This window comes from Urocitellus parryii, chromosome 2 (genome assembly GCF_045843805.1).
Source record: "Urocitellus parryii isolate mUroPar1 chromosome 2, mUroPar1.hap1, whole genome shotgun sequence".
Lineage (NCBI taxonomy): Eukaryota > Metazoa > Chordata > Mammalia > Rodentia > Sciuridae > Urocitellus > Urocitellus parryii.
The window spans coordinates 139,473,777-139,499,595 of NC_135532.1; the positions used below are offsets into that span (position 1 = coordinate 139,473,777).

The 25,819-nt window shown below is 38.9% G+C and overlaps 1 protein-coding gene across 5 annotated transcripts in view; it reads right to left on the minus strand.

Annotated features, from left to right (window-relative positions):
* Pex5l (peroxisomal biogenesis factor 5 like) overlaps positions 1 to 25,819 on the minus strand; it is a 159,125-nt gene that overhangs the window by 7,563 nt on the left and 125,743 nt on the right. For all 5 annotated transcript variants that reach the window (XM_026382909.2, XM_026382913.2, XM_026382914.2 and 2 more), the window contains 3 exons: positions 6,567 to 6,683; positions 3,948 to 4,091; positions 1,420 to 1,490 (listed from right to left, as the gene is read on the minus strand). In XM_026382909.2, the coding sequence (XP_026238694.1) occupies positions 1,420 to 1,490; positions 3,948 to 4,091; positions 6,567 to 6,683 (332 nt within the window). The remainder of the gene's footprint in view (positions 1 to 1,419; positions 1,491 to 3,947; positions 4,092 to 6,566; positions 6,684 to 25,819) is intronic.

The following is a 25,819-nucleotide window of genomic DNA, read 5'->3' on the forward strand; positions in this document are numbered from 1 at the left end:
CTGCACATAAATTATTACTAGTTAATCTAATGAGAAGAAAAGGATATTATTATTACCTTATCCCCTGCCCCCAAACTGGACTTGAATTATATTTGGATATTCAGAGATGAAAGATTGTACAGTGTTTTGGAGAGGAGAGGGAATTTCCCATTTCCAGACTACTAATGTGGGTTTACAAAGGATTGAGGTGACTGACTGAACCCCTTATTCTATTCATCTGGCCTCTAGCAAGGGTTTTTTCAAACTTTGAAGTAGAGATGAATCACCTGGGACCCTGAACCTTCCTCTGTACTGCATTCTAGTATAGTGGGTGGGATGGGGCCGAGGAAGTACGGGTCTGACAAGCTCCCCGGTAATGATGATAATGGTAGTCCCTGGAAAAGACTTTTTAAGGAATAAGCTCTAAGCAGCACCTAAGGCCTCCCTGTGGTGGTCCCAACCTCAGAAACTTATCAGTACTGGGCAGAGTTCTCAACTCTGAATGCTCCTGAGAATGGAAGGTTTAAAACTACCGATGCTTGGTTTCCTAGTCTCAAGCAATTAAATCAGGAGTGCCTGGGAGTCTTTTAAAATTTTATTTAATTTTTTAAAGATCATTCTATTTGCCATGTGTATAGAGGGTTAAGAACCACTGACCCAGAGTTCCAGAGTCAGGACATGAGGGTTAAAGTTCTGTCTCTTTTACATATAATGTATGACCTTGACCTTCTCTGATCCCCAGTTCTCTCCTTTATAGAAAATGATCTCAAGGAAGAAAAACACCCTAGGCATCACAACACCTTTGGATGGTGTGGAATCCTGAAATCTAGGATTCTGGAATGGCAAAGCCCCAGATCTAGAATTCTCACATTCTAACACTCCAAATCTCTAGGATTTACACATGCACACGGGTTATGTACACTTCCATATATACACACACACTCCAGTGGAACCTCTGGACTATATGTGCATGTGCATATACATTCTACTCCTACAGCTCTATATGAAAAGTACTTTCAAGAAGGGGCAGGGAGAGCATGAGTCTATTTGGTAGAAACTTTCAGGGCTTCATAGGGATTCTAATCAAGTTAATGGGTGATGCTACCTACATCTACCTCTGTTCCCATTCTCACCCACAAATCTTCATTATCTCAATATGCTTATCCTGACAAAAACTTTCAGACGCTACAAAAGTCTAGAAAATTAAAAGAAACTATGTATTTAATGAACCAATTGATTTGCAGATAGCAAAATATTGTGGTTGAAGAACACTATTTCGTCATAAGTTCTTGTTTTCTAGAGTGACATGTGGCATTCCAGTACTGGTCCTGGCCTGGTTTTTCACACTGTGCTTCAGGAGGGGGCAAAAACAAATGTGGAACTGAGCAAGTGCACTCCCAGGTGTTCATCAGCCACGGTCATGTGCTTAGCTTCATGTACCTCTGGAGGGCGACAATGGCTGCTTGTTCATTTTCATTCTCTGCCTGTGTTATCCCAAGGAACTGCCAAGCCTACAAAAGACAACTCATGTTATTAACCTTGCAAAAGGAAGCAGGGATCACTCCTGTGCTTTAGTTGGCTTACCTGTGGCAGCTCCTGGATGCAGAGCTACCTGACTCAGATACTTTTATGTAAGAGCCCCATAAAAGGAAAAAATATCACATGCATTTCTTTGTTCAAACTGTCTTGTGACATTTGGGTCAAGATCCCCTGTCATTATTTCTAATTTCACTATTTATCCTTTCCTTTCATCCAGTATTCTAGAAGTCTCTGAATTTCTCAGATCCCATGGTATCAGGCATCTTAAAACCAAAAGATCAATATGTAAGATTTCATAATTATGAAGAAAGGGAGTAGAAAATAATCCAAAAATGTAAACAGGCTAAAGTTTACAACTAGAAATATCAAGATATACAACATGAATATACCACATAAACTTAAAAAAATACTTATCATTTCCCCCAAGCATACTGGTGATTTTTAGAACAGTATCCATTCTGATTTCACCTACCATGAATCTTACAATACTTGCTATGAAAAGATTGATCAAGCAGGCTTCTTCCTAGCTTTGGCCGCGGTACCATTTTCATTGCCCACAATGTCATTCATTACCTTAGCCTTGGACTTTCCATAGAAATGAAAACTTGGATCCTCGCCGGGATCCATTAGGTACAAAGGAACTTAATTTTCTTATTTATAAATCTGGGAAAATAGTGTATACTTTTTTTTTCTTTCTTTTTTTTAACCTCCTAGGGTTGCTGTGTTGAAGGATACAGTATACACAAAAACATCTTGTAAAATATATATCATTTACAAATTTAAGATGACTTTATTGTTTCATGCCACTTTTTAAAAATGACAATATTTTGTCAGAATTTTAGTTGTCAGTTCAATCTAGTTCCACTGTAAACCTTTTGAGGAATAAGATATTTGGAGCCTTAACTGGTGAGCAGTTTACTTATTCTTAGTATACAGACCAAGAATTTATCCATAATAAGAGTGAAAGCTATGGATGTGCCAGGCCCTGAGCTGAACACCTCATTTGCAGGAACGAATACTCCTTAGAACACATGGTGAGATATTTACTATTATGAAATGCATTTTACAGATGAGGGAACTGAACCGTAAAAAGCTTTAATGACATGTCCCAGGTCATAGGGCTAACAAGTAGAATAGGAATTTGAACCTATGTAGTTAGGGTAGCTGAGTATAGAAATTTTATTTATTTATTTATTTATTATTTTTGTTTGTTTTACTTAGTTGTACATGACAGAAGAATGCATTTCAATTCATCATTCATAAATGGAGCACAACATTTCAATTCTCTGGTTGTACATGGTGTAGAGACGCACCATTCATGCAATCATACGTGTACCTAGGGTAATGATGTCCATCTCATTCCACCATCTTTCCTACCCCCGTAACCCCTCCCCATCCTCTCCTTTGCCCAATTCAAAGTTCCTCCGTTTTGTCTTTTCAATACTACATACTCCTATCCTAAAATTTCTGCAAACTGCTTTTAGAATATCCATTATAATGACTTCTAAAAATCACTCACAGTCTAAAAAGGAAGCTTTTACACAGCCAATATCATTTTACAAGGCTTTATGGATTTCAAAACTTAGTGGACTGCAGAAGCTCTTTGGTGGTCTCCGAGTGTCTGTCTCTAATCACCTTTCTCATCCCAGAGAAAGCGATTTTCTTACATGCAGTCAGATTGAATGCCTCTTCCAGGCTATTCTCTCTAGGTTTCCCATGGCCTTCAGACTAAGTTAAAACACTTGCTGTTCTCTCCTTCCCTCCTCTCTCCCACTCTCTCCTCCCCTTTTATGTTCCACGTGATGCTTCAAGCCCCTCTGCCTCCCTTGCACCATTCCCTCTGAAAAACAACTTGACTTCTTATGGTCTTTAATTCTCTCTCCTTCAAAACCCAACTTTGGATCCACCTGTAGGGGAAGGCTGGATTAGGACCCTGCTCTCTGCTCTCCTAGCACATCCAGACACCATATTCATGACACTATGTCACCTCTCCAGATAGACCACAAAGGTGTCTTTGCATTCCCAAGCCCTTCAATATTTCAAGCCAGGACCTAGTGCAATTTTGAGGGTATAGTATTTGCTCAATAAATGTTGAGTGAGTACATCAAGAGTGATACACGGTGTGACTTGAGACCCAGACAAAACTACACATTGTTTCCTGAAAACCACTGGGTGTGTTTCAGGTTGGCAATTTTGATTTCTTTTTTCATTTTTCATCCCCAACCTTTATCTTTGGGCAATGTAGATACTGCAGATTAGAAACAGGTACCTATTTATCTCTTAGAATAAATATCACACTAAACCAGGTTAACCCCTTCAGGAACTTTTACTTGGTGAAAATGCTACCTAGGAGAGCCCTGTGCCATCCTGTCTGTCCTTAGCACATGAAGCTGCTTCTGAGTCTAGTAGACTGAAGAGGACTGATCTACCTCTGCATCTCCGGGGTCCTGAAGAATCGCCGCCTCCATGAATAGAATGGTGACTGGGAGGTCCCCTTCCTTCAGCCTTTTTAAGCCTTCTTCAAATGCTCCAGGCCAGTCCTTGAAGGGGTTTTCAGTGTGAAAGTAGTATCCCTATGACACAGAGAAGGGCCATTACACCATCCATCCACCATCTCTGCATTCTTACATTTAAATCTTAATTGACTTATTTTGATTGATGTATTCAATTTCAATTAAACTGAATACTGTCTCTTATTATAGTATATACTATATAATATATATTATAAGGTATATAATATATAGTATATAATATATAGCATGTTGTACATGTTCATTGAATAAATTTTAGATGATAGCAAATAACATAAAAGAAAACAAAAAAGTTACTCAAAATGCCACAACTTAAATATGATATGGAGCTGTGCTATTTCTGATATTTGTTTTGTTCTTTTTATTTTAGCTATTTCCCCTGAAGAATTTCAAAACTACTGACTCTTCAGACATGGTTTTTGCTGAGTGCTGCCACCCAACCCTCTGACATATTAATAAAACATACTGTACATCTCTTTGGAAACTGTGGCCCAAACAGTACCCAAGGCTGAGATACACTGTATTATGTAAGATATTTTTGCCTCCACCTAGAAAAGTTTTTGCTCTGCTGGGGACTATCTTGCCCCTGTTAAAAATGCATATCTTTCCTGGCACGGTGGTGCATGCTTGTAATCCTAGTGGCTTGGGAGGTTGAGGCAAGAGGATCCTGAGTTCAAAGCCAGCCTCAGCAAAAGCAAGGTGCTAAGCATCTCAGTGAGACCCTGTCTCTAAATAAAATATAAAATAAGGCCGGGGATGTGGCTCAGTGGTTGAGTGCCCCTGAGTTCAATCCCAGGTTACCCGTACCTCCCCTGACAAAAAAATGCGTGTCTTAAAGATGGACAGTTTATTCATTGCAAAATTTAAACAGTACAAACAATAATAACCTAGTATTTTTGTGAGTGTATAAATAGGTTCATACTACATCTGTAATCTGTGGCTTAGTCCTCACAGTCGTACATTGTGATTGTTAACCCTATGTTATTAAAATTATTTTTATGGATATATTACATTTATTTATCTGATCTTCTACTGACAGACTTTCATATTATTCAAATTTTTTATTATTATAAAATAATGTTAAAGTGAGAGCCTCCTTCCTCAAACTCTAGTGCATTTGCTTATTACCTTAGGATAAAATCTAGAGGGATCAATTTGGTTAAAAGCTTTGAACTGTTTTAAGGCCTTTGATATATATAACTAAATATTTTTTGAGAAAGTTTTTCCCATCTTACGCTCTCACCTGAAGTGTCTGACAATATTATTTGTTGTAACCTCACTAGCATAGATCATCATAAAACCCTTCTCCTCTGACAGATGCAAATAAGCTAGTCCATTGATGATGTTACTAAGGCTTAAAGTAGATGAAGTGGAGGCCTTCATTTTCCATTAGTGTTTAGAAAGACAAAATCCCTCATCAAAACCACAGTTACCACCAACTTATGTGGTGGATAGTATGGAACGGGGTGGTTCAGAGGTGAGGGTCCCAGGTAGGCCTCAGGCACACGGCTTGTAGCCCAGTGTCTGATGATCTACATCAACCTTCTCCCTTTTTACCTTAGCTCTGCTTTCTTTGGATAAGACAGCTATTTTTAATAAGATGTTTGTTCTGATTTTGTATGATTGCCTGGCCTTCTGAGAGAGAGAGAGAGAGAGAGTACTGGGAGGAGAGAAACATTTTAATCACTATGTAAATTGCAGATCTCCTCAAATCAGAGTCTCTTATCCCCAGTACCTACTGCAGAGTAGATAAATATATAAATATTTGTTGTGTGCAGAAAAATATCATGGAAATTATTCAGAAGTGAATGCAATTGACACTCTCTCCATCACAAAACCCCAATACAGACAGACACAGACATGTACTTTTTTTCTGTGTAAGAAAACATCTTTTTCTTTCTTTCAATTAGCCCCCTCTCTGTTGGCTTGGCCCCCAAAGTGTTTTTGAAGGATTGATCTTAGAGCCACCAGGACTTCATGATTGTTCATTCTATGTGTACAGTTGCTGGGGCTCCTATCACGGGAGTATCTCTGGGGATTCCCCTTGGGACCTGGCCTGGTGGTGAGAAGAGCCTTTTTTCCACCATGATTCTTTGCTAGTGGTGTAATGATCACCTGTGAAGCAAGCCCAGGCCCTCCTTCACTCCCTCGCCACTGCATAGCTTCTATTGTAGGCACATCAGCAGGACTAAAGCGGCTGATGAGCCCAGTTCTTGCCAATCCACTCTAAATGTTAGTTCTGTAACTGCCCCAAGCAGTCAGGATCCAGGTTCTGGGTGGGTGCCAAATGGTCTGAACACTGAGGATAAATAAGAGCTTTTGATTCCAGCTCACTGCCTTTACACATTGGATGGTTTTCTTGGTTCCATCTATCGGTGATTTCTCCTAGGTCAGATCAATATTAAATTATCTTTGATTTTTAGATTTCTGACAAAATAGTTATGAACTAATCTATAAAACACGATGTGAAGAGGATGAGGAAATTTGTCAGCACGTGTAAGAACGGCACGGGTTTACCTTCTCACTAGCTGAGACTGTAACTTGGTTCTGGGCTTCTTGGTTCTCAGATATCCAGTTCCTCCGGGCCATCTCTTCCCATTCTGCTTGCATCTTATCCCAAAACTCTGTATCTGACTAGGAGACAGGAAAGCCCAAAGGAGATGATTTTAAAACATGCCACATTATCTGGTTTATTCCCAGAGGGGGACAGTTTTTCTTATTCACCAAAATGAGTTCTGAGGAGGCAGAAGGTGTTTAAGTTGGTCACATCCAACAACTGGTTGAAGATCTTCTGGAAGGGAAAATGTTGAAGTGGACCAGTTGTGATTTTCTCCAGCAGGAAAATAACTACCACTTGAAGGATCAGAAAATCCATTGCAAATGTTCCAAAACTTACCTATTTTAAGTTAAAGACCCTGTAAGAAGAAAATGAATTAATACACCCAACCTACTGAACATCGCAGATTAACAGCACCATATACTGAAGACAATCAGCTGTTTACCCTTGGGATCACACAGTGCACTGGGAGCTGTGGTCACTGCTTTTGCCAAGCACTGTAAGCTTGTCCTGTGGCAAATTACTTGCATAGGAAAAGGTCAAAATTCAAAATTCAAGGTATGATTGCCACTGGCTGTATATCACATTTGCACCATTTTAAGGTAAAAAAAAAGTCATAAGTTGAGCCATTATAAATTGGGGAGTTCTAAATTTAAGAAAGTTTCAAGTGTGACACCAGCCCATATTTAAAGTTGCTTCTAGAATGTGAGAAATTAGAATAATTGCTTTGAGACTGGCTGGGCAGTGAGTTTGGAAGGCAGCTGGCTGTGGACAGGGAAAGTTGATCTTACTTTGTGCTAAACACAGTGGTAGGAGAAAATGTAGTCTGCAGATTAGGGTCCCAGAGCTAGGATTCACAGGATCTGAGTTCCATCTAGCTTCCAAGCCCAGGCATATCAGTTTATGGCAAACCTGGCCTCCTGGTGCTGAAGAATGAAGGACCTTGGATTTGGGTGTGAAAATGAATGAATCTTCTTCAAGGTCTTTTCTGTGGCAGGATGACTCTATTTTTTTTTGAAAAGTATTACTTATTGTGTGTGTGTGTGTGTGTGTGTATGTGTTTCCTTTTAGCTTTCTCCTCTAGGGGAAACCAGGCCATGGTTTTCCTTGACATCTAGGAAGGAGTGTATTCCTACATGAAAGCAGAATTTTTCTTTAAGAGCTGCTCATGGTTGGATTCCATTTTTTTTTTTTTTTTTTTTTTAGAGAGAGTGAGAGAGGGAGAGGGAGAGAGAGAGAGAGATTTTTTAATATTTATTTTTTAGTTATCGGCGGACACAACATCTTTGTGTGTGGTGCTGAGGACCGAACCAGGGCCGCACGCATGCCAGGCGAGCGCGCTACCATTTGAGCCACATCCCCAGCCCTGGCTTCCATTTTATTAAGCCTGAAGAGAGTACTTTAGATGACCTAGAGGGAGAAGGAAGGTGTGAGTGTGTTATAGGGTCTAAGAGAGAGAGGGAGGGGTGGGGGAAAGAGATGGAGAGCTCTGGGTACTGAGTAGAAGGAGACTCTTTCTCAGCTTTTGGGCGTTTCCTAGGAAACTGGAATGAGCTCAAGAATTTTGAGGAACCATTTGGGCTTGAAGACTGTTAGCAGTTACCATGAGAAGAGGGTAGACACTTTGGCCTTGTGTTTGGCACTATATAAGGCTTCCAGATTTTGTGTCTCAGATTAAGTTACCTGACAGTTTGTTAAGAAAGAGGCTTGGAAACCACTTTATTTTCATTGAACAAAACAAAACCAAAAATTGGTGTCCTTGACTGAATCTGGAACTGACATTCATACTCCCTCTGCAAGTCTCAAGTTCTTCGATTCTAAGTTCTGTGACTTGTCCACACATCTTCTACCTGGCTGGGTTAATTAATCTCCTTTTAATCCTCCTGGTCTTCCTGGGTACTGTCTCTCCCCCCGAAGAATTATTCTCAAAGTTGCTGTGAATGATAGTCATAACCTTATTTACTTTGGCTAAAAGTATAGGAGAATAAGGGCCCATTCAGTGTGATCAATCCCAAGCTACTAAATAAGTAGTGAGTCTTGATCTCCTTTTTCATTTGGTCCAGAATATTCATTCCTACCCAGTAATGGGTTCTGTCCTATTGGCAGAGGACGCTTCTCCAGGAGGGCTCACAGCAGTGCAAATTGACAATCTGTCTGAGATGTTGGAAACACATGGTATGACTACTAGGTATTTAGGCTAAGGAATAAAATGTAAAATTTCTTTTTTGATGGATCCTTCTAGTAGAATACCAAATTGTGTGAACAGAATGATCTCAAATATACAAAAGCTATGGATAGTTATGTGCATTTATGAATATGAATTCCATTATTGTATATAATTGAATGAATTATAATTATAATGCACAAACAACAAATGTTATGGGTAGATAAAAGGAGGAAATATGGTACCATGTCCATGACGATCTGTCTTTGGATGAAGGAATGGTGGGTGATGTTTTCCTTGCTCTTTTATGCTTTTTGTATTTTCTTTTATAATTAAACAATAAGTTGAACAACAACAACAGCAAATAACTTATCTTCTCTTTTTTTAATACCGGGAAAAGTAAATATTATCAGATATTGAAGAGTTTGGAGAAAATTTCAGAGGATGCATTTTAACTTTTCAAATTAGTTCAATTCATCTTCATTAGAAATGAAGAAAAATATGCCAAGTGAATTTTATGATATTTACTGACTTTCCTAAACCCCCACTGGGAGATGCAAGAGACCAAGGGCTCCGTGTACTTTGTAAGGCAGACATCTTCCCTAGTGAGAGTCCTTGGAATTCAAAGTATATTTCAGATCTTGTGAGTGAAGGAATGAGGGGGCTTCAGGACGTGTACACCAGAGTTCCAGAAGGGTACATCACCCCTTTCCTGCAGTTTCAAATTACAGCTGTAGGTGACTGCTGTGGAACCTCAGCTCAGAGGAGCTGCTGGGCTCTCATTTAATGAGATACACCAAGACTGACTGTTTTCACTTAAAATAAGTTACTGCTGACTAATTAGTGCTCCCAGCACGGTTTTCATTTAATTATAAGAGACTACTTTTAGCATAATCAATTTTCATCTAGTCTCAGAATCCAGACTTCATTCACATAGCTGCAATTAACACAGCTCCCTCTTTAATGAATTTTAGAAAAACCTGAAACATATTTGAATTTTAAACATTTTAGACATGACTCAGGAGACTTTATTTATTGATGATTTTCTTAGCTATTCTGGGATTTAGGTAGATTGTTTTTTATACCTGACATGTAACAAGTTATCTGCTTATCTGCTTATGAGCTGTTGTTTGCAATCTATTTCCATTTTTAAGAATAGCTCTCTGATGATATCAATGGTACATGGAATATGCAGTATGGTGGTCAACAGGAGCAGCTTCTTAGATGAATCTTGGTTCAAGTTCTTTCTCTGTTGTTGACCTTCTGCAAGTCCCTTAAGAAAACTGGCTCTTGTTTTCCTCATCTTTAAAATGAAGATATAATAGAAACTTGGATTAATTATTGTCCTGACTGAATGATAAAATATATCTGTGGCATAAATATCATAGTAGATACTCAACAAAAGTAGGTGTTCTTATTAGTGTTTTATCCTATTGGAAAAAAATACAAAGGAAATAAACCTCAAAGCTTATCTACACATGCTGTGAATGTTCTGTTTTTAATTTTTTATATTGCATACTCTTCTTCTAGATACTTCTACTCTCTTCATTTAAATCTCTCTCTTCCATGTAATGATTCAAAAGTAGGAGCAAGGTGAAGAAAATTATGGCAAAGTTCTTCAAGGGACTGTTAGATAGCAATTAAAATTGTGTTGGAAGAATTTATTAAAACATTGAAATAGTCCTTGAGTTATAATATTCCTTGAGAAACAGTATGATTGCGATGATAGCAAATATAGTATTATGATTGCTAATAATACAATAATCTGCCAGGGAGAAAGACGGCAGAGAAGCACACAAGTAGTGCTGTTTTTATGGGATGGGATTATGAGTAACCCATCCCAACACCTTTCCTTGTACTTTTCAAAATTTCCCCCAATTAAAAATTTTTTTTTGTAGTTGTAGATGGACAGAATGCCTTTATTTTATTTTTTTATTTTTATGTGGTGCTGAGGATCGAACCTAGTGCCTCACACATGCTAGGCAAGTGCTCCACCACTGAGCTCCGGCCCCAGCCCAAATTTCCTATTGCAAGCCAACATTATTTTGGTGAAAAAGTAAGAGTATATATTAAAAATGCTTAATTCTGTTCTTCTTTTTTGGAAATTGCTATTTTTTAAAAATTTGTTTTACTTAGTTACACATGACAGTACAATGATCTTGACATATCATACATTTGAATCAAAAGCTTAATTCTTTTCAAATTCAACTTTTCCATGATGTCTTCTTCAATGACCCCACAATAGAACGATTTCTTCAGCTCTGATATTTTATGGAATTGATACCTGTTCCTTCAGCACTGATATTCTGTGGAAGAAGAGAGAAGTGTTCTAGAAGCTCCCTTATCTCTATGAAGCAAGTCATTTAAACCTTATTTTATCCTCATTTGTAAAGTTGGAATATGGCATTTATTAGAAAGTAGCTCGAGCTTCTTTGTTTACACAGATTAACTTAAACCAGAATCAGCTGGAGGGGAGATCTCAGCACAAGATCACGTAATCTTTTTGAAGAGGTCTTCTATGTTGTTTACTGGTCTCTAAAAATTACATTCTAAAGCATTTACCCAAAAGTATATTTAACATTTTTCCTTTAACTTTTTTATTGTAAAACTATAAAATAAAAATTTCTATGTGAATCAAGGCAAAATTAAATATGAATCAATGGGGTTGGGGTTGTAGCTCAGTGGTAGTGCACTTGCCCAGCATGCCCAAGACCCTGGGCTCAATCACTAGCACCATACATACATCACTGGGGAATTTTAAGGGATAGCAGCATATTAGCAGTTCCAATTCATCCATTTATTTTAGTTATCCTTAAGTTAAAATAGAGAAACTTCTAATTTTGTGGTCAAACCTAATTGTTAATTAGAAAGATCCTGGAGCTTTGCTGCCTGTGAGAAGTCTGGCTTTCTTTTTGCCTCTTTAACATCCATTGATTAACTGTCACTGGATCAAAAACTTAAAAAAACAAAACAAAACAAAACAAAACAAAAAAAACCCCACAAAACCAACTAGCTCTGCTGATGCGGAAGAAAAAGAATCATCTCTTTTATGTGGCAGGGAATATAAACCACTGTATAAGTTCAGATAAAATATTTATCTCAGCAAACAATTTTTGTGGAAATGAAACTACAAGCAAATCAGACTGCAACCTCATCACCCTGGGGTGCAATAGTTCAGGAGGATTCCATGTGATGGCCCAGAGAACATAGTCCAACTGGGCTGTACTGATAGAGGTGCAGCACCCTCATGGAGGATGAGATAGACTTTTGATTGGTCAGAATTACTTGGCGTTCTGGGTGCAGTGGTGACAGCCTCATGTAGTGAGGGTCACTGACAAACTGGAGTCTATTTGGGCAAAAGACACCACAGGCAGGAAGAGTCTTGCTTAGGAAGAATGTGTAGAGGAGCAGTTTAAAGCAAGGCTCAGGGGTGTTTTGAGAGCTGGGCGAGCCGGCTCAGACTTTTTTTTGCAGGCAGCAGAACGAGGATGAATGAATGTCAGTTCCAGGAGGACAGATTTTTACCAAATGCAAAATATAAAACTGCCCTGAAATAGGTAGAGCTCCTTTCTTCTGAGAAGGAGGGGTTCCCCAACATTGGAAGTCTTCAAATAGAGACAGAATGACCAATGGGAGGTGTCATAGGGATGTGTCAAAGATCAGATGGAGACTTGACTCAATCAGTTCTAAAAGCTCAGAATTCCTCGGGTTGCACTGTTATTAATAAATATATTTACTTAGTCAAACAGGAAGACTCAAAATTAGCAAAATCTGTATGAAGTAAGAAGTGGACCTGTCATACATTCTCTTTCTCAAAACTAACCACACAGGGAGGAAAACACACAGGTTTTGGGTTCTGGTAGAACAGTCTGGATTTCCCTATGTCCCTTGTCATGCGACCTTAAGCAAGTTAATCCACATCTTCAACTGAGTTTGCACATCTGTAAAATGTAAATATCCTGTAGAGTGGTTGCGTGGATTAAATGAAATAATGTATGTGAAGTGCATAGAATTTGTAACATCTAAGCCCTAAGGAATAGTCAGTTAATGCCATTTTATTTTTAGATGGAAAAAGTGTTTCTTAGGATAGTTTACAAACTGTAAATGGTGTGGTTCAGAAGTGTTGAAAACAAAAAAATATTGGTTGCTAGCACTCAACATCAATTTTGCAGCTGCCTCTGGATAGACAAGCTTCTTTGTTTACTGGATTCAGCCATCACCATGGTCTCCAGAAGGTACCTGGGCAAATAGCCTGAGGCTCTTACCAAGCACTGCACTAGCAAAACAAGTGCAGAAACATGGGAAAGAAAAATTAGAAATGATGGAAGGGGAGGAAAGGACACAGGAGGCTGTAAATAATGCAAGGCTTGAGCAGGATATCAGAAAGAAATCGAGAGCTGTTTCTAACAGAATCTAAGATAGTTTCCTGTTCTGTGCTTTCTCTTCTCATCTGGCAAGGATGAGTCTAAAAGAATAAAGAGCAAAACCTGTTGTCCAAATGGGAAGGTGTCCCTTTGGACAGCCAGGGTATGTCTTTGCCGAATGAAATTTCACATGGACATAGCAGTGGTATCTTCATTCATGAAGAAGAATTGCAAATAATAATAATAATAATAATAATAATAATAATAATAATTGCATTGACTGCTCTAGAATACACTGGGGGTTCCTGATGATTTGGGAGTATGGTTTTGTAGGGCCAATTTTTTAGGAGCTGTTTATTTCTTGCAGGCTTCCTGGGTGCTCTTTGGGCCAGTAAGGGCAGGTGACTAGGGCTATATTCCCACGGGCATGAGGAGATGGTGATAAGGTCCTTTGCATTTGAGCCTAGTCTCATGTCATGTGTGATGACAAGTCTTGAGAATAAGGAAGCTGTTATGTGGACAGTGAGCCACCAGCCATGTGCCTCAGCTGCAAATAGGATTCCTTTTCCTTTAGCCATCTGAACAGGTAGAAAAAAGACCTGGAAAACTCACTATCTGTTAAAACAATAAGCTCTTAGACATATTTATAAACCCAGACTACATGTATATCATTGGGCTTTGCATCATGTGACTATTAGAACAAAACATAAAAGAGATAATTCTTTTTCTTCTGCATCGGTAGAGCTGGTTGGTTTTGTTTGGTTTGGTGTTTGCTTTTGTTTTGTTTTTTAAGTTTTTGATCCAATGACAGTTAATCAATGGATGTTAAAGAGGCAAAAAGAAAGCCAGATTTCTCACAGGCAGAATTGGCGCACAATCTCACATTGATCTTTTTTTTTTTTTTTTTAAAGCTCCAGGATCTTTCTAATCAACAATTAGGTTTGACCACAAAATTAGAAGTATCTCTATTTTCACTTAATGATAACTAAAATAAATGGATGAATTGGAACTGCTAATATGCTGTCATCCCTTAAAATTCCCCAGTGATGTATGTAAGGTGTTAGTGATTGAGCCCAGTGTCTCGGCCATGCTGGGCATGTGCACTACCACTGAGCTACAACCCCAACCCCATTGATTTGATTCATATTTAATTTTGCCCTGATTCATATAGATTGACACAAGAAGTCAATTGCCCAATGATAAAATAAAAATGGTGATAATTATAATTCAGGAGAGGGTGAGCAAATATGATGCAGAGAGAGATGAAATCACTTGTTCACTGTCACCTTACTATTGATAAATGACAGAGGCAGAATTCAAAACAATTCACTCTTTCCTTTTGTGGCAGATCAAATCTTCCAAATATGATCATAGCAGTATTGCTGTTCCCCACTGCCACGGTTTGAATGTGTCCTCCAAAATTCATGTGTGAAACTTAATCCCTAATCCAAAGGTATTGGAAGGCGGGACCAATTGAGAGGTGATTAGGTTGTAATGCCTGCATGCATGGATTGATGAAATGATCATGGGAGTGTGTTGGCTATCATGAGAATGGTTTTGTTATAAAAGACCTTCTATGACTCTCTCTCTCTCAAGTGTGTTCTCTTGTCATGTGGTCCCTTCATCCTGACCTTCCCAGCTTCCAGAACTGTAAGAAATAAATTTCTGTTTTTAAAATAAAGTACCCAGTCTGTGGTATTTTGTGATAGCAGCATAAAATGGACTGACACTTATCTTCTTCAGAAACTTGCCACATTCCCATAAGAGGTATAGTTTATTACCCTGTCTTCAAATACCTGTATCGATAAATAAAATGCAATGGAAGCAATCTGGAATGACTTCTGAGGGCAGCTCCTAAAAGGTGATATAGCTTTCTATGCCTTTTCCTCTTTCTCTTGACATTCTACCCTTGGAATCCAGCTACCATGTTGCCAGGAAGCTCAAGCCTCAGAGGAAGGCCACATGTCTGTGTTCCAGCTATGACCTCAGTTAGTCTCAGGTAACTGACAGCACAAATGTTCTGACACGTGAGCAAGCGCCTTCAAATGATTCCAGCTCCTCTCCATTGCCCCCAGCCTCAAGTCATCCTGACATCTAGGGGAACAAGATGAGTCATCTTCTTTGGGCTCCACTGGAATTCCAGAGTTCTGAGCAAAATAAAAATTGTTATCTCCTGCAAAAGTATTGGAGTGATTTCTTACACAGTCATGGTAACTGGAACACATATTACTCTTCTAGGTTGGAGGATTGGAATATGCAATGAAGAGTAGGCCTAGAGAAAGGACCATATGCCTGGGGCTTCCTCCAGGGGTGGAAGGCTGATGAAGCTCAGCAGCATTCCCCAACAGAGTGCTCCAGGAGCAGAATTTCTTTAGGTTTAAGAGATTCTTCAGGTTAAACCTGTGGCTGTAGATTGGTGACTTGAATTCCAGATTTGACTAAGACTGCTTGACCAAGACTCCTTTGAACTCTCTTTTCAACGGGTCTCAACCCTTGGCTTCCACATTTGTCTTTTGCAGAATCTAGTTGTACCAAGGATCCTGCTAAGACAGTTTAGTGAGAATCCTCCATCTTCAGTATCTCTTCACTTTTCTGTCTGATGGAATCCTTTACCTTCCCAATCCCAGGTGGTCTACCACAATAGTCAGCCTTTAGCAAGAATCTGTTAGGTCAATTTAACCAAAACCCTTCTCTACCCCTGTTGTTCCCTCTTAATAATTTTCCATCCATAGACCCCCACCCGGTTCCATGGCTATAGATCCTCACTTGTCCATGCTTGTCAGTATTTGGAACTGAGCTGAGTTCTATACTAAAATCTGTTTTACTCTTTTGCAATGGTTTCTGAATAAAATCCATTTTTTTTGCACATGGATTTCCAATTTTCCCAGCTCTCACAATGCACAAAACTCAACTCAAAGTGGATCAAGGACCTAGGAATTAAACCAGAGACACTGTGTCTGTCTATTAGGAGATAAAGTAGGTCCAAATTTCCATAATTTCAGATTAGGCCCCAGCTTCCTTAATAAGACTCCTATAGCACAAGAATTAATATCAAGAATCAACAGATGGGATAGATTCGAACTAAAAAGCTTCTTCTCAGCAAAAGAAACAATCAGTGAGGTGAACAGAGAGCCTACTAATTGGGAACAAATTCTTACCACACACATGACAGATGGAGCAATAATCTCTAGAATATATAAATAACTCAAAAATCTTAACACCAAAAAAACAAACAACCTAATCAATAAATGGGCCAAGGAACTGAACAGACACTTCTCAGAAGAGGATATACAATCAGTCAACAAATATATGAAAAAATGTTCAACATCTCTAGCAATTAGAGAAATGCAAATCAAAACTACTCTAAGATTTCATCTCACCACTTGTGCATGGTGAGAGCTGGGAAAATTGGAAATCCATGTGCATTCAAGTCAGAATGGCAGCTATTAAGAATATAAACAACAATAAGTGTTGGCGAGGATGTGGGGAAAAAGGTACACTCATACATTACTGGTGGGACTGCAAATTGGTGCAGCCAATATGGAAATCAGTATGGAGACTCCTTGGAAAACTGGAACTGGAACCACCATTTGGCTTAGTTATCCCTCTCCTTGGTCTATACCCAAAGGACTTAAAAACAGCATACTATAGGAACATAGCCACATCAATGTCTATAGCAGCACAATTCACAATAGCTAAACTATGGAACCAACCTAGATGCCCTTCAGTAGATGAATGGATAATGGAATATTATTCAGCATTGAAGGAGAATAAAATCATGGCATTTGCAGGTAAATGGATGGAGCTGGAGAATATAATGCTAAGTGAAATTAGCCAATCCTAAAAAACCAAATGCCAAATGATTTCTCTGATTTAAGATGTTGATCCATAATATGCTGTGGGGGGTAGTGGTGGGAGGATTAAATGAACTCTAGGTAGGGCAAAAGGGAAAAGGGGAGGGAGAGGAGGGAGTAGGAAAGGGGTAGGAAAGACAGTGGAATTCGATGGTCATCATTATCCAAAGTACATGGATGAAGACACGAAGGATGTGACTCTACTTTGTGTACAACCAGAGATATTAAAAATGGTGCTCTATATGTGTGATATGAATTACAGTGCATTCTATTGTCACATATAACAAATTAAAATTTAGAAAAAGAGAAAAAAAAGAACAATAGCAGTCCAAAAAAATCAATTTTTACTGCTTCCATTACTGTTCAGCTCTAGTCTTTTTTAGTAGATGTAGCCAAGACACGTGTTTCCTCTACCTTATCTTAGTTGCAAAATTTCACATAAAAACTTGTACTAAAACATTTCATGAAGATCAGTTAACACTAGGCTCACATTTCAAAAGCAGAGAGCTGCAGGAGATACATATGGTTCCACTATATCCCAGCCACCACCAGGTCCTTATCTACCTGGCTGGCTCTGTGGGCAACTGAGTTTACAACTTCTGGACAGAAATAAATAGGTCTCTTTCTGTGTAAATTGCCAGGATCTTTATATGCTAATGTATATTTTAAATTTCTGAGAGGGGAGTATGAGCAATAGTTCTGAATGTATTTTATCTTGAAGTGTGTGTGTGTGTGTGTGTGTGTGTGTGTGTGTGTGTGTGTGTGTTTAACACAGCTTGGAAAATGCTGAAATAGACACCCAGGGTGTGAAAATCTGAAGTTCCACAAAAACAGAGATCTTTGGTGGAATAATTTTTGTGTATCCTGAGACCAGCTCTCAGGGGTAGGAGTTTATCACACATAGTTTGTTTTTATGTGATTGTGCCCAGTGAAACTCATTTCCAATTAACCAGCAGGTTTTCTCATCCTCACATCTGCTGTGTGACTCAGAATTCTTCAAGATTTTATTGTTGTTATTGTTCCAGAAAGGGAAATGAATCCAAGAATGTAGAAGGAAAAATTAAAATAAATCTTAGTGTGTTTTGAGAAGAAAACTCATTCGAGATAGTCATCTTTTTAATGCTAACCAGTTATTTAAAATGGCCTTTGAAACAACATATAATTATGTATAGAGAATGGACAAAGACTGAGAGAAACACCGAAAAACAAAAACAGGTGATCTATTAGTGGAGTGGGCTATCTAAGTAGTTCTGATCTTTCCTCTCCAACATTTTGATTTCTCTTGTTGTTTCTTTTAAAATAATCTAAATAAGAGAAATTCCCATAAAGGAATTATTTTCTGGTAACTAACAAGATTTTAATTCTGTGGTTGGTCAGGGCCTACAAAAAATAATAGCATTCAAACATTATCTCATTCTGGGAATGCAGATTAAGAGCAGGAGTTGGGGAGTGAGACTAGGTTTTCAGCTCAGCTCTGGCACTTCATATTGATGTGACCTTGAACTAGCTGCTGAATGTCTCTGTGTTCTAGTCTCCCACCTTAAAATGGGAAAAACACTCATGTGAGAGGCCTGTTGTGAGCACACAGTGAATGATAAAGGTAAAGCCTTTGGCTTAGAACACAGAACACTCTTGCAGGGGCAGCACTTAAAGCTAAAACTGCTAAAACATCCTTAGAATGTCTGGGGATAACTGGTTCCTTTCTCAGTCCTTTTCCTTTGAAAAGGCCACGCACGAGAGGGATTATATTAAAAGGAGCTTCTTTTGTAATATTTTCCTTTATACTGATGGATTTAAACTTGCTATACTGAATACCTGTGCAGATACTACCTTTCAGTTTGTGGAAATATTTTACCCCCACCCTTTTGGGATATTAAAAAACAACAACAACAACAACAAAAAACCCAAAACTGATTCTGTCTTTTTGGCAAGAAAAGTCCAATTAAAAGAAAATCCATTACATTGTTTTGATCATTTTGTGCTGATATTCTAATTCCTTCCTTTTTCTTTATGACTATTTGATTGTCACAATGGTGGGCCAGATGTGAAGACAGAGTCTAAATTCAGTTTGTTAATAGGCTGTTGGGTAAGAAGATGGTTCATACTGAATTCTCTGATGCTAAAATCAAACGGGCAGACTCAACAGCAAGGCAAGGATTCTGAAAATCTGCCAGCGGCTCCCCAGCCCTGGACGTGGTAGTGCGGACACCACCTGGGAAAGTGAATGTGCCCATGCTGGGGATGGATCCCATGGAGCTACGAGTTTCTGTTATACCCACCAATGCTTTAAAAAAACCCAGATGGCCCAAATCATCACACATTCTCCCTGTGTATTGATTTATTGGCCTGTGAGGATTAATTTGGACAGGATTAGAGAAATATTTTCTCTGCCAAGGATACTAGGCATGGGATCTCACTTCTTGGCAGCCGCTGCCTCATTCTCAGTATCAAAACACTGAAAAAGAGAGGCCCAATAAAATGCCAGGCCAGAGGCTCCACCAGTGTAGGAGAAAATCTGCCATCTGAGCTCTCTTTCCCACAGAACCTGATAGATGGAGCAGGGGAGGCTCCGGGGGACTGGCCTTCCTCTATTTTCATTTACCTGACTTCACTAGTAAGATCTGTTGTACTGGAACTGCAGTGGTCCCAGGAGCTATCATGTAATTAGGAACCCATTTTTGAAAAGCCAGACACACACAACAGTTTGGAAAAGAAATACGTGCATGTGCTAGAGACTAATGCTTTTTCAACGTCTTTATAAAATGGATTTTTTTTTCATGTAGGCCCTCTTTGATTGAGGAAATTCATAAATTTTGAAGGGGAGCATTTAAACTTAATTCACTTATTCAGCAAACGTGACTGCCAACCTTTCCAGGGGGCAGGCAATACTCTAGTCACCAAAGTGTAGCAAGGAACAAGAGAGAGACTAATGTGCGTCTGGTATGTGCACCCTGCTGGGGACAGACAGGCCACAAAGTGCTTCGAAGGCTGAGAAAGGGGCATCAGTATACTCTGGGAGAAAAGAGGAGAGAAGCCGACCTAGACATGGAAGGTAGGCGTCTCCTTGGACGCAGAGATAGCCAGGCAAGGCTCTGATGTTGAACAGAAGTTAACCTGGTAACAGGGTGAGGAAGGAACATTTATGGCAGGAGGAACAGCAAGTGCAAAAGCTAGGAGCAAGATCCCCCAGCCTGTTTAGGGAACTGATGATTTATCACGATGCCAGTGTAGATATCAAGGTAGGAGGAGTCACAGTTGAGGATGCAGAGACAGGAGTGGTCCAGATCATTAAAAGATCTTGTAAAGCTGGGTCAGCAAGTTTGGACTTTATTCTGTGGACCAGTGAGAAATCATTATGCAGACCTCTGTTTTTAGAAAGATTACTCAGTCTGGATTGAGGAGAATGGAACAAGTAGGATATTGCATCTTCCACCCGGAATGCAGCAAGACCAGCTATGAAGTGTTACAATCATTTGCATGAGAGCAGATGGTGACCAGCATTCAATATTGGCATGGAGTTGGAGAGATAAGGGTGGGTTTAAGAGATATTTGATAGAATCAATAGGACTTAATGTTCAGTTAGATGTTACTTTGGAGGGAAGTGTAGGAGGAGAGGATAGAATGAATGGGCAGGGCTTCTCATGTGGGGGTTCCTGTTTCCTGAATCAGAGAACAGAAAAGGCAAAACGGGGTGATGAAGAGGAGTTAGGACCAGGATGTGTTCAGCTGGAGGGGTCTCCAGAGTGTTCAAACACAGATGTTGTGTGTTGAGTAAGTTGTGGGCCACGTCTCAGGTGTAGAATCAAGTGTCTCAGGTGTAGAATCAGAGACAGAGATATGAAATCGGAGTCATCGGCATGTGGCTGTTAATTGGAATCATGTAAGGGAACACATTTGACCAGTGAGAGTGTCAGGAGATAAGAGTGGGCTTCTAGCATGGTACCCCTAGGAATACTGGCAATAAGGAGTAGACAGTACAAGAACTCACTAGAGAATGGTCAGAAAAACCAACAGAAGGCAATCATGAAATAAAGAAAGTGTTTAGCAGTATCAAATGCTACAAAGAAGCTCAATTAGGCTGAGGCCCTTCTATGAGTTAATAATCATGGAGACATAATCTTGTCCAAAGCAAGGTATGTGGAATAGGGGAAGAAGCCAGACTATCATGGGTTGAGAGCAAATGAGCATAAAATGATGTACACATTGTCTTACATGGAACAGTAAATGCAGCATCTTTGTAATGCAGACTGATTGAAACCATGAAGTAGCTAAAAAATTTCTGTCTTCACTTAATTGGCCTTTTTTCTCATTCAATTTTATATATATTTTTTATCTACTTACCCACCTACATACCTATTTATCTACATGTCTAGTCTTTAACTGTCTTATTGGAATCACAGCTAAAGTGAAGGATGGGAGGGAAGAGGTGAGACACGATCCTGTTTTCTTTTCCTGGTTATTGTCTTACAGAATTTGGGGATCACAACAGGAAGGAGCAGGTCTTAGGAGGGTCTAATGCAACCCCTCTTCATGGGGATGGATTGTGGGAAGCGGACAGAACAGAGATACATTTAGAGGTTAAAATGGATTTAGATCAGGTGATTGCAGTGGAAACAGAAAGGAAAGGGTGAATCTCAGAGATTTTGTAAGGAAGAAATAGGATTTAGTGACAAAACAGCATTGCTCCTTGCTAAGAGCAAGAATATTGTCCTCTTGAATATGTATAATTTTAAAAGAGCTTTTAGTGTGTTGACTCATTCGACTTTCATAAGTCCAAGGTCACAAGCTAGTTAATAGCAGAACCAGGGCCAGAACTACACCTTCTCATTCGTGCTCTTGTGGGCTTTCCATCAATGCAGAATCGCTTCCCCCCATATCTCAAACCTGTCCTTGGCTTTAAGGATCAATCAATGCCGTTGCTTGGCAAATATCTTGGTTGGAGGAAAAGAGCAGAACAGAGCCCTTCTGTTTGTCTCTTGTCACTTAATTTTCTAAGACAAACCAGGTTCATTCTGCTTAGAAATACAAGGTCACTGATCCTGCTCTCAATCTCTTTTCTATCAAGAATGAAGGAAACTACAATGGAATGCTAAAATGGGACTCTCAGTTTGGCTGTGAGCTCAAAAGAATGAAAGAAAAAAGAAAATAACAATAGGTGTCTGATATTCAAAAGAAATGCTTAAAAAGTCTCTATATGTGTATATGTACATATACATGTATGTATGTATACACACATATAATTTTCAAAACTTTACTTATAACTTCTATAAAAGATCTAAATTGAAGGGATCAGAGGATAGCATTGCTATGAAAAGAATGGTCTAGAATATGTTTCTCATATACTGAATTTGGACCATCACCAAGGATGAAGGCCAGATGGCGCTATCTTTAATTTCACCCAAGAGACCTCCCTGGAAGATGGAAGACTAGCGATGTTCTCACTGAAATTGCTCTTGCATATTCCCAGTGGAAATTTCTGAGAGACCCACAAAAGCAGAGTATGGGACAATATGTTTTTGTTAAATGACCACCATGCTCAGGTGGCATAGGCTAGACCCCTCACTGCTCCAGGTCCAACCTTGGAGGGAAGAATCAGAGAAAGAAGGTTCACTGGGCAGTTTCCCCATGGCAGAGGATCAGGTGTAAAGGTGATCCTAGCTTGGGGAGGTACAAAGCTCCAAACTGTGAATATTGAAGGAGTCATGTTATTAGAGGACTGGTTATTTTAGCTTTTGGAACAATACTGTTCTTAAGAATGAAAACATATAGAAGACGTTTTATTAGAGTGACTGGCAAAGCTAGGGACTTTGACAGGTTGCATTGTGTTCCCCCAATCAATATATTGATGTCTTAACCTCTGGAAGCTGTGAATATGAACTTATTTGGAAATAGGGACTTTGTAGATGTAATCAAGTCTAGATGAAACTCTTTGGGTTTACTATGATTGGTGTCCTTAAAAAAAAAAAAACAACAAGAAATTTGAGATGCCATGAAGACATATGAAGACACAAGGAAAGACAGCTTTGCAGAAATGGAGGCAAGCTTGACTAACGGCCATAGCTGAATTTCCTAATATATGTCCTCGGATTGGAACAAGTTCATTCAAACTGCTAGAATCACTTATGCAGGGGCAGATAAGGATCCATGAAGCTTTGCTGCATGCATTAGCAGAGACATTGACATCCAGAGGTCAAGTTCCTTCATCAGGGACTGAGAAGCCAGAGGCTTTTAGGATGAGGTGTGCCTGGAATGTTCTCCTAAACTCACCTATTGAGTGACTCACTCCTGCCATAGGAAGGAATGAGTAAGGGCAGAAGGGCCAGGAATGTCATTCTGGCAGAAGCCTTCTCAAGGAAATGGAAGGCTAAGGGAATGGAGGTTTCCCTAACAACAACAACAAAGAAATGGAGTCAGAGACTGGAGTGATGGGACCACAAGCCAAGGAAAAGCTGAGGCCACAGAAACTGGGAGAGGCAAGAAAATGTTCTTCTCCAGAAGCTTCAAAGGAAGTTCAGCCTGCAATGCCTTGATTTTAGACTAATAAATTTCTGCTGTTTTAAGACCAAAGTATGAATTTGTGGTGTTTTGTTATAGCAGCCAGAGCAAACTAATACAGAGATGGAGCTATGATTTCAGTGAGAGAGGAATGGATAAAAGTAAGCTCACAAATGGATTTTGATGGGAAACAGAAGATAAAGTGATGTTTTCTTCTACTGTCAACCTATGAAATTCTCCCTCTAGGCAAAATGATGGCCAAAAGACCCAATGCTTGAAGGGTACTCAATAAATACTTGTGAAATCCTCAGTTTGCTGAGATATATCCTTACTTGAATACTATCTCATTTGATTCCTCAAATGGGCTTTTGCACATTATTTCCATTTTTATAAATAAGAAAGCAGATGTCACAGAGATTAAATTACTCGCCTGGCTTATCAGTGCAAAACGTATTTGTACACAGGTCTGCCTAGCTCCAATCTGCTTTTCTACTCCATTATCACCAGACTAATACAGAAAAGTTTGGGTAGATGTGCACTGGCTTGTGACCTCCTTTATACTTTCTATTTCAGAGAATTCTGTCTCATTTGAAATAATTTCTAAGAATCTGGATTCAAGAATACATATTCTTGGCGTTTTTATTCTTAAAATAGCGAATCTAAAAGTTGATCAACAGAAAATTAGGCTGAGAATATGTTGTGCATCTCAAATAAATTCATCATCCCTTGAAACCCTGGATGCTCACACTCTGCTTATTCTTCTGCTATGACATTGGGAGTGGGATTCCTGACCTGAAGGGTTCAGCCACCTGGGAAGGGTCTGCTTGGGGTGTTGTTGCCTGCTTGTCTTCTTGTCTTGGGCCTGCCACTCCCTAGTAGTGTGGTCTGAGCTGAATCAAATATCCTTCTTTCATGGCCAAATATTTGTGGATGTTTTCTGTAAACTGTGAAGAGTTAACAACACCAGAGTCAGGTAGTATTATTACTTTTCTTTCTTTTTTTTTTTTTAAATAAAAACACTTGCGTGATTTGCATGTCCACAGACACATAAGACAAAGCCAATCGAAAATGGCTGCTGCTGAGGGGCACAGCACAAAACAACCCTGTTTGAGTTCCATGGGGACAAAAACAGCATTAGCGGCTTTTTCTCTTTTCTTTTGGAGACGGAGCTTGTGATTTATTTTTTAAGAGGATACTTAGAGTCTGAAGAACATTGCTGACTCAAGAGAAACGTAAAGGTCAATTTTTGCATCTATGCTATGGTGTCTCGACATTTGAATAATTAAAAGGTTGTTTTCAGGGATAATTGTAGCCCACATTTTAACTAAGTATTTAATGAAAATAAACTATAAACATGCTCTGTTTTCATATGGGGAGCTCTCCAGAGCTTAATAACTGTGCACATGACAGGAAATAGAAGGATTAAAACTGATTTAAATTAGGCATCATCCCAGTCTTTGAAACTAGACATGATTGAGTGTTCAGGGTGTATTTCAGAGACTTCCTAAAACTCATTTGATTTATGGGGGGCAAGGATTATACATCATTTAAGTATTTGTATTTGGGTTACTATTTTGGCAAACTACTTATAGCTTTTTAAAATTATATATAATGTCCTTCTTTGTTGCTAGTTATAAAATACATGAACAAAAAAGAAAAAAAATAACACTAGCAATTTTACCACCGAAATATAATCACCGAGAGCACTTTGGTATATTTTATGTTACCCCTCAAAGAGTACATATAAAGGGTATTGCTTACTAACTCTGAATCGAAGGGCCGGTTATTTTCTTCTCAGAATTCTAGTTTTTTCATCTACAAAAAGGAGTCAAGTCTAAGTCAGCTGGGCACAGTGGAGGCAAGTTGGAGATCAGCCTCAGCAACTTAGTGAGGTCCTAAGCAACTTAGTGAGACCCTGTCTCAAAATAAAAAGAGCTGGGGATATGGTTTAGTGGTAAAGTGTCCCCTGGGTTAAATCCCGGGTACCCCCCAAAAAAAGGGCCTAACTTACATAATAGTTATTGTAAGAATTTTATGATAAATATAAAACATTACACATAGTGGCTAGAACATAATAAGGGCTATTTTTTTTTTTTACTTTAGCAATGCTTTTTGTCTTAAGTTTTTTTTCCCCATCTGATACTAAAACTCTGCCAGTTTAGTTTTCCTTTGCCTTGTACATATTTTCCATAATTTTTTCTCAAACATTTGTGTCTTTATGTTTTAGGCAGGATTTTTATAAATAGTCTAGAATTTTATTTAAAATATAGTCAGCCTGAAAAACAGAAAACCTTAGATTTTACTTGAATTTACTGTATTTTTCCTAAAAGTTTTTT